This window comes from Poecilia reticulata, linkage group LG14, assembly GCF_000633615.1.
Source record: "Poecilia reticulata strain Guanapo linkage group LG14, Guppy_female_1.0+MT, whole genome shotgun sequence".
NCBI classification, from domain to species: Eukaryota; Metazoa; Chordata; class Actinopteri; order Cyprinodontiformes; family Poeciliidae; genus Poecilia; species Poecilia reticulata.
The window spans coordinates 26,956,603-26,966,593 of NC_024344.1; the positions used below are offsets into that span (position 1 = coordinate 26,956,603).

A 9,991-nucleotide genomic window follows, 5' to 3' on the forward strand; every position below is an offset into this window, starting at 1 on the left:
CCAGTGTGTGTCCCTGTGTGTGTGTTGCTTGTTTGACATGTTGTGTTAAACCAAAACTCTCTAATATATTAAAGAGCTTTTTAGCCCCTCGGTCTTGGGGGTTGTCAACATGAATGTTGAAATCACCGACAATTATTAAACAATCGTAATCAATGCATATGAGAGATAGAAGCTCATTCAAGTCCGCAAAGAAATTTTCCACATATGTTGGTGTTTTGTATAGAGTCAGTGTCAAAGTACGTTTGTGGCCTTTTACCTCGATTCCAAGATATTCAAAAGACATAAAATTACCCAGAGAGATTTTACTACAGTTTATGGTATTCTTAAATATTGAAGCCACGCCTCCTTCTTTTTTGTGTTTTCTATTTTCACTTAAAAAATTGTACGTAGGAGGCGCCGATTCAATTAGTACGATTGCTTCATTATTGTCATTCAGCCATGTTTCTGTCAGAAATAAAACATCAATATTATGCTCAGTGATGAAATCGTTAATTAATAGAGCTTTAGCACAGAGAGATCTGATATTTAAAAGAGCCAGTTTAAGTTACTTGGAGGCTGAAAGCTCTTCAGTCTGAGGTTCCTTTAGACAGGGGATCAGCCTGAGGTTTGAATTAAGACCGCTGCTTTTTTTATTTCTGTTTTTTGTAACTTTTCTTGTAGTGATCCAGACAGGCATTGTCCTGCTATGCGGTGCTAGGGGGCCAGACACATTCTGGAGGAAGACGGGTGTAAAGATAATATCTGGACCCCGGTCTCAGACCTCAGAAACTGAGATTTCTGGATCCTCAGGGAGGTCAGAGGCAGGTGGCTTAGATGAAGTGAGAGTTGTGCCAAGGCGAACCTGTTGATCCATACTATCCAGCTGGGAGGATAGTATGGATAAGCTTCACCCATATGCCTTTTTCTTCCGTTGACTCTTGCTGGCCAAAAGAAATGACGACGTGGGGGACAGAGAGCTCCTGGTGATCAAGCTATCTCTGGAGGAATGGCGACATTGGTTGAAGGGAGCTGAGCACCCCATTTTGGTTTGGACAGATCACAAAAACCTATCATACCTCCAATCCACTAAGAGGTCCAACCCGCGCCAGTCACGTTGGACTCTGTTCTTTTCTCATTTTAACCTGTCCATTTCATACCGCCCAGGTTCTAAGAATGTTAAACCAGACGCTCTTTCCCGAGTCTATTCCTCAGATGATTCCGAGGAAGTTCCTGCTCCTATCCTTCCCCCAGTAGCACAGTGGGGTGGTCACCTGGGAAATCGAAGACATCATTCGCCAAGCACAGCAAATCGAACCTGCTCCGGAATCCTGTCCACCAGGTAAACTGTACATATCATCATCTGTTCGATCCCGTTTCTTCCAGTGGATACATGCCTCCAAGTTCTCCGGGCACCCTGGCATCAGCCGCACCATTGGNTAGACTTGCATTTTCCAAGCATAGCTTGATTTGGCATCGCAAGCCACCCATGACTTGATCCCATATTTTGCTGGCTTGCTGGGCATATACTGCCGAAAAGGACAACGACCTTTGGACAAAAGACATTAGCATCAGTGATTAGTATCAGTGTCACAGAAAACAGTCAAAGAAATCAATCACTTTTATTACAAATATGAAAACAGATTACCTCTAAATGGAACCAGTTGCTCATCCACTGTTACATCAGGCCCTGGATTGTAGAGGTAGGRCAACCGCTCCACCCACTTGTCCCATACCTCTCTTATGGCTGCAAGTTTGTCTGTCACACGTCTTGCTGGTCATCAAATCGTATCAGTCTTGAGTAGGTGTGAAAGAGTTTGAGTGGCATTGTGGCTCGGAAAATTGGCCTTCMACTCTCTGCATCCCATAGACTAGCTGCAGCCTCACCTCGGGACCTGTATACACCTTATAACCTCTTGAAATAACAGGTGTTCTTCTGAAGTCTGCGAGAACACCACCTGATTTGCCTTGTTTACTTCTGCTACTGATTGATCTGAGACACAACTAAAACTTTGTTACATTTTGTGGTTTGTAAATAACTGTGACCTTGATTTCAACTCTATTTGCCTCACGGGTCATTTTGACCCGAWGACCATCTTTGAACCTTTTTTTGTACAGCTTACATGGAAATGTGAATAAAAACAACATTTAACTTTTTCTATTGTATGGGCCAATCTAGGAAAAGTCTTAAAATCTCAAGTTAAAAAAATAACATTTAGGGGATTTTTGGGGGGGTTTTAACACAGTGGCGGGTCATTTTGACCCGAAGACAACAGGAGGGTTAAGGTCGACTACAACATGATAAAAGTCACTTCGACGTCGACAAGTCGCAGTGACGTCACAGTAACGTAAGCACAAAATGCTTCGCAACAACTTAAGAGGTTTTATCAGCTATATTCACCGCAAATATTGATTTAAAAAACGCATTTACTAAGTATAATGCAGAATTAAAAGTGCAAGAAACAGATCATTCTTAGTGAGCAGCGGACAAAAGTTGCACAAAGTCGGGTCTGACTTTTTTTTTTTTTTTTTTTAAACATCGGCTGATGATCGCTGAATTAGGAGTCAAATGATTACACTGACCACAATGATGTTTTTGGAACATCACAAACCAAACTTATTATGAATGGATCCCGTTTGGTTACCGTTGAATTCTGCGCTGCCACCTGCTCCTTTGCACCGATGCGCAGCAGGAAGCTCCGCTGAATCAGCGGCGGCTCTCTGACTCTGCGGGATGAACCAACATGCAGACTGCGGCAGAGATCACCTCTATCAGATCCTCAGGATCAAGCTTGAACTTTGTTTCCAGATTTTGTCAAATAGTATTTTTATAAGAGCGTAAAGCTGCCAGGTTATTAGTTTCAACACGCAGGGTAACGCTGATCAGCTGGAGGAATGAAAAAAACCCGACATTACGACGTATTGTTGTACATTACCCCGGTAGTATTTTATTATTTTTTTAAGGATTTTTTCAGCACTAGTTTATTTCACAGCAATCTGACTGTAAGGGGGCAGAGAGAACGCAACGCCCCTATTCCTGTAACCTTTGCTGAAATTTGCAGTTCCTCTTTGATAAATTATTAACATTTTTATATAACTTGAGCTATCTGACGAACTCACCTAGTTCACCTTCTTTCATTCTCTTGGAAAAACGAGTTTTGTGAGGTGATTGCGACTAGTCGACTGGACCAGTAAAAAGTCATTGCAGAGTAAAAAATAAATGGTTGATTTAAAATTACTTTTTTGTAAAATGCCTTGAGACAACATTTGTTGTGAATTGGCAATATACAAATAAACTGAACTGATCATCAAAGTTGTTTTTGTTTTCTATTTTAAATAATTTGCTTTTAATTTTATTGATTATATTTTTGTAAGATGATGTGGATAATCATGTGATCATGTGAAAATTGATTATCATCATTAATTGTTGCTGAAAACAAACTCAAGCAAGGGCTGTAGCCATGGTTATCCAGACAGCTGGTGGGAGCTTCTGAAGTTTATCTCAAATTAGGATTTGAGATAAACTGTCTGCACACAGTTTCATGAGTTAGAATTGTTTTGCCAAGTTTCAATAATTCTCCCTACTGAAAACTCCAGTCCAAAAATTATACACTTTTCTATGAATGAGGATTCAAATTTCATCTTTTTAACACCTTGGCATCTCCCATGGCATTTTCCACAGCAATTAACATCTTGTACCATGTGACCAAAACAACTTATCAGGCATTGCTGTGGATATTTTTGGACTGAGAGGCAGACAACTCAAATATTAAGCTGAATGCAACTCAATATTTGATGGGCCAATGACTCACATGTAGTATGTGACTTCAATGGCCCCATAGTTGAAATTGTTCTGACTCAAAGATATAAGCTTGTTACTCCCAACCATTTTCAGTACAGAACGAGCTGCATGAAATTTCTATTTTAAGCACATTTTAAAGCCCAGAATTAATTTACATGTGCTGTATATTTGTTACCCAACCTGCTCTCCATATCGAGGCAGCGACGATTGGCCATTAGTATCTCTTCTTCTTCCTTCTGAATTCGAGCTTCAACAGAAGTATCGTAGCTGTTGCTTGGAGAGTGGTTTATCCCTGCTGCAGATGTATCCCTACAGCACAAGAGACACATTTTAAAAAACAAGCAGAAGATGATCTTGACCAGAGGTCTTTATCTCAAGTTCTCAAGGGACATTGTACTGCAGCTTGTAGATGTGTCTCTGGTGCAACACATTTGAATCAAATGGCTGACTCACCTTTCAGTATGTAGTCAAGTTATGAAGAGTCCTGGTGGTGACTTAATTTTTTGACTCAGGTGTGCTGAAGCAGAAACACATCTAAAAGTTGCAGGGCATCAGCCCTCGAGAACTGGAGTTGAAGACCTCTGATGTAGACTGAACTAGATTGATCATTTGGTTTAATTAGTTTGTTTATTGTTTTTCTTATTTGCAGATGTACACAACAATAATGTAGTAAATGAGAAGCTTCCTTTCATTTGCAAACTAATGCACAATGAACCACCATGGATTCAATGTTCAAAAGCTTGTTCTATGAACGTGTCCATATTATTCTGGCTGGGGTGAACCAGGATAAACAGGTTAGAGATGCTCTAATGGAAAACGAGTGGTTGTCATTTCATCATGACTGTGTAATTGTCAGTTACTTAAACTCAGTATTCTGACATCACCGTCAGATTGAGGGGAAATCAGAATTTGAACTGTCTACATAGTTTTTTCATGAGCTTTGGCAAGAGTCAGCTTGTGCATTACTTCCAACTTATGGTGTAAACTAAGCATTTTGACCAATCGCCATAATGTTGTAAAACAAGACAGTCAAGATAAACAGATTTTTATATATACACAAAACTAAATTTAGGCCTGAAACCTGATGCTGTCTTCAACTGCAGAAATCTCACCTCTGCATAGCAACGGATGCGGCAGCATCCAGGGCAAACTGTCTCATTACACTTTCTTCTAAATACTTCTGCTCCCATTTAGTCATGTCAGCCTCCAGAGCCAGAATGCGCTCCTCCTTCTCTCTTAGGTGCTCCATTAGTGCTGTGGCATTGTACTCTGATGTCACCAAGCCGCTGCTCTGTGAGGTTCCTTGACGCTGAATGGCATGATTAACACATGAAGATTGACAAAAAAAAAAAAAAAAAAAAAACATGCAGAAGACATAAGAAAAACATTTTCTAAAAGTTCTTACATTCATCTCTGATAGTGTCTGTCTGACACAATTCCTTTTAATGGCTCTAAACTCCATCAATGTTATCAATATTTTGGTTTTGCTAGTTAAAATCTGAACAGCAGTATTTTGGACAGCAGTGGGTCCAAAACAGCTTAATCTTTGCAATCATTATCAACTGAAAAACATAGCTGTAAGAACAGTAAACAGCAAACTAAATTCCATTACTGTTATCACTCTGTTGGCTTACTGGTTTTATGTTTTGTAATCAGAGCGAGAGCTTCATTGCCTTCCCCTCCACTTGTGCATATGAGAGAGCATTTAGGTTTAAAGAAAAAACTGCTCTGGCCTATTTCAAGCACCATTTAGGCTCCCCTCGTGGCAACAGTGTTACATTGTGTCTGTTAAGTCACTAAATGAGGAACGATGTTCCTCAGAACGCTGAAAGTTAAAAACTCCTAAAATTACATTGACTTAAGTAATCATGACATTGCTCCAACAAAAGGCTGCAAAGCAGACATCTATGGAGCTAAAACAGCCTCATAATTCACAAATACACAGGACGAGATTCACATTTGTAATTTTGATCCAAACACAAATATATCTTGATTTCCAAGCTGCTTCAAGTCTATGAGCTGCGCTGCATTTGTGTGTGAATTTTGAGACTAACATCTCAATCCACAAATGTCTTTGTTTTAAATACATGATATATCTGATTTTATGATCAGCAACCAAACAGATGGCCTCCTTGTTTAAGCCAATCACAATGGGTTAATGTGATTGGCTGAAATATGGGTCCATTTATGTGACTGGCTGTAACAAGGAAGCCATCTGGTTGGTTGCTGATTATCCAATCAGATAGACCATTGATTAAATAAAGACATTTGTGGATTGAGACATGATGGGAGTCTCAAAATTAAAATGCAGCACAAATCACAAGCCAGAAAGAAACTTGGAAAACAAGATATATTTGTGTTTGCTTCAAAAGTACAAATGTGAAACTTGTTCTCTGCATTTGTGTATCTCTCGTGCATTTGTGAATTATGAGACTGTTTTAGTTCCACAGACATCAATCATTTACAATTTATCAAAGTTAAAGCTGTAGATGGCAATACTATCCTGGTTTTCCAGAAAAGAAATTAGGCAGCTTGATACATAGATTTTATTAAGACTTATTATTGTAAATATTGCACAAGTACTCTGAATAATGCATATAAATCAATAGTTATTTTTAGCTAAAAGCTAGCAGTGAAAAATCATAAGGTTGACACAGAACTGTGGAGATACTTTAGGAATACAGAATTGTGAAATGGTTACCTGCTGCAGACGTAAAGACTCCAGCTCTCTCTCCAGTCTTGTACGAAGACGGTGTTCTAGTTGTTCTCTCTTCTCACATGCTGCTTGGAGCTGAGCCAGAGCCTGTTGCATCCTTTCCACTTTCTCCACATAAACTTGTTTTTTTTTAAGCTGCAGATACATAGAAACACACATTCCTTTTACATTACTGTCGATGACACTTTTAATGTTTTCTCTGCCACAACTTATTAAAAAAATATGACTTTCTACAGATGTTCTTATCTATGTTAGAGGTGTAAAAAAAGAAAATTTGACGGTGTAGAAATGAACTTAATGAATGATTGAACATCGCAGATGTTCAGTATCATAACTGTGTGTGTCAGGGTTTGTGTTTTTCTGTTTTGTTTTTTGTTTCTTTTCCCTTTTGTTTTTGGTTTGAGTTTTATTTTCCTGGAGCACCTGCTACTTCCCGTGGCATCCACCAGATGCCGCCAGTGGACAGAGCTCCTGGAGAGGTGCGGTGCCGACCCTGCAGACGCACCTGCAGCTCGTTTGGAAAGCGCGGTCTGGGTGTATATAAGCAGCGGCTGAATGACTTTTAGTCGCCTGAGTGTTTGCTTACCTTGGTAACATTTGTTCCAGAGAAAGGCCCTCTGTGTTTTCCATCTAGTTAATACTTGTTGTTTCCTCGCCAGGTGAACCTGTTGTCTCCTCGTTGTCTCCCGTCTGCCCCAGGATTCCTCGTGAGATCTAGCTGCCTACCTTCGGTCCGTCTCCAGTGGACTCCCCTTCGTGACACCACAGGTGTTACCTGTTCGTGCCCGAACCCACTTGGAGATTTTCTACAACTGGAACTAGTCGGACTCCGCTTCTTCAGCCAAGTACAAACCTGTCCGCGACTCCATCAAAGCCCTCTTCTCCAGCTCTCTGCGAACAACCAAACTCATCCTCTTCAAGTAAGACCTCCTCTGTTCATTCCTGGAAAGATCTCTCAACGACTCTCACTAACCTGTCGCCTCTCGTTGACAGTCAGACGATGCGGTCATCCGTTTCAGAACTCATTCCCATTCCCCTTTGCCCTGGATTCAATAAACTCATTATTGTTCATTTACTTGCTTCTCCTGATTGTGTTCTCGCATGTGGGTTAAAAGGCTTGAAACCAACATGACAGAACACTCAGGCCAAGCCGCAACCTCAGCGGACACAATCAGAAGAGCTGAACAACACGCCCCAATTCAGTCCCACGACTCCGCGTTAAGAGAACTGGGAAACCACAAAGCAGAAACAAATCGCCAATTAACAGAAATCTCTAACTTTCTACAAAACTCAGTCCAGCAGGTTCCAAGTACTCCATCCGTGGCTCCTGATCCGCCGAACCGTTTCACATTTTCGGAGGTCCATTCATCTGCACCGGATACATTTTCAGGTGATGTAGAGAAGGTTAAAGGATTCATTCTCCAGTGTAATATAGTCTTTAACCATTCACCGCAGAGCTTTTCCCATGACGACTGTAAAATTTCTTACGTTATCCCTGTTGACAGGTCGAGCCTTAGAATGGGCTGAAGCCCGGTTTACATCAGCCTTGAATTATGGATGTACATTTTCAGAGTTTCTAAAAGAACTGAAACAAGTTTTTTGTCAAGAAACTGAAAAGACTTCAGCCTCCTGTGATTTAAATGGGCTAAAGCAGGGCCAGAATAGTGTGTCAGACTTTACTATTGATTTCAGAATCAAAGTTGCTGCTTCTGGTTGGAATGCCGCTGCACTTAAAAGCGCTTTTTTCCATGCGTTAAATGAACAAATTAAAGATGAACTGGCAACTCTAGATGAACCAGAGACTCTAGTCTAGTGGTTCTTAACCTGGGTGCGATCGAACCCCAAGGGTTCGGTGAGTCGGCCTCAGGGGTTCGGTGGAGCTTCACTTGTGTAAAGTCATGATGACGCGCCCCACTTTGCCATCACTTGCTGCAGAGGATCACGTTRCATTGCTTAGCCAATCAGAGCTTCAGAGGAGCACTGATTGAAGGTGTTCCACTCTTTTTACCAAATTCTATAGTCTAAATCTGCTCCTTAGTCGTATCTTTTCGGGGTTGCTACTGCTTCTAGTGGCGTGGTAACACAGCTAATATAATTACATTACTAAATCAGAATACCGCAAAGTAATTTGTGTGTCGGCGGGGAGGGTGGGAGGCGGAATAAGAAGGGTTCGGTGACTGCGCATATGAAACTGGGGGGTTCGGTACCTCAAAAAAGGTTAAGAACCACTGCTCTATTCGAATTCATAAATCTAACAATACAATTGGATAACCGAATCCGCTAGAGAGCGGTCTCGCCGAACCTTTTCTCCATGGGTTTCTCAAACCAGTAATCAGTCTTTTGTTCAGCATTCACCTACCTCTTCCTCAGCTCCAGAACCTGAACCAATGCAACTGGGACACACACGCCTAACGCCAGAGGAATGCCAGAAAAGGATACGCTCTCGGCTCTGTCTCTACTGTGGTGACCCCAACCATTTCATCGCTAATTGCCCCATTCGTTTAAACCCGCAGGTCCGGCAGTAAAGACGGGGTGACTGCCGGAGTCACAATCATCAACTAAATCCCGAATCATCATTCCTGTCACCCTGTTCAACAATAACGAGTCTTTTTCCCTGTCGGCCCTCATTGAGTGCGAACAGAACGTCATCAACTCTGAAATAGTCAAGCAACTAGCCATCGAGGTTGAACCACTTCCAATCCCTCTTCGTGTTTCAGCCCTGGACGAAAAGAACCTGCCTCAAATCACCCACCGTACCAAGTCATTACGCCTATTAATCTCAGGTAATCACAACAAAGAGATTGCATTGTTTGTTTTTCCCGCAGCCAGCTCCTCCATAGTTCTGGGTTTCAACTGGTTATTCACACACAACCCTCATCAATTGGACCAAAGCCAAGATAGAATCCAGGTCCCCCAAGTGTCACTCCACCTGCCTTCATTCCGCCGTCCCAGTCATGACTTCCCCGACAGAACAGGCAGAGGTTGACCCACCAGACGTATCCTCCTTTCCCAGTGAGTACCATGATTTATCTACAGTTTTCAGTAAAGACGAAGCGTTATCTCTACCACCTCACAGACCTTACGACTGTGCCATTGACCTCCTGCCTGGTGCCCCATTACCCAACAGGAGACTATACAATATTTCCAGAACCGAACGACATACTATGGAGGATTACATAAATAAATCTCTCGCTGCTGGCATAATCTACACTTCGTCTTCCCCATTAGGCGCAGGGTATTCCTTCGTGGGAAATAATGATGGGTCCATACGGCCCTGCATAGACTACAGAGGATTAAACCAGATCACAATAAAGAATAAGTATCCATTACCACTGTTATCTTCAGCTTTTGAGCCCGTTCAAGACGCAACCATTTTCACCAAGCTAGATCTCAGAAACGCATATCACCTTCTCCGTATTAGAGAAGGTGACGAGTGGAAGACTGCATTTAAGACCCCCATGGGGCACTACGAATATCTAGTCATGCCCTTTGGATTG

General features: G+C 41.6%; 1 protein-coding gene across 1 annotated transcript in view; it reads right to left on the bottom strand.

Annotated features, from left to right (window-relative positions):
* LOC103476361 (angiomotin-like) overlaps positions 1-6,649 on the bottom strand; it is a 24,521-nt gene extending 17,872 nt beyond the window's left edge. The window contains exons 1-3 of the mRNA XM_008428641.2: positions 6,480-6,649; positions 4,891-5,087; positions 3,959-4,087 (exon numbers count right to left, since the gene is read on the bottom strand). Coding sequence (XP_008426863.2) covers positions 3,959-4,087; positions 4,891-5,087; positions 6,480-6,641 — 488 coding nt within the window. The 5' untranslated portion in view covers positions 6,642-6,649. The remainder of the gene's footprint in view (positions 1-3,958; positions 4,088-4,890; positions 5,088-6,479) is intronic.
* Between the last annotated feature and the right edge of the window lie 3,342 nt (positions 6,650-9,991).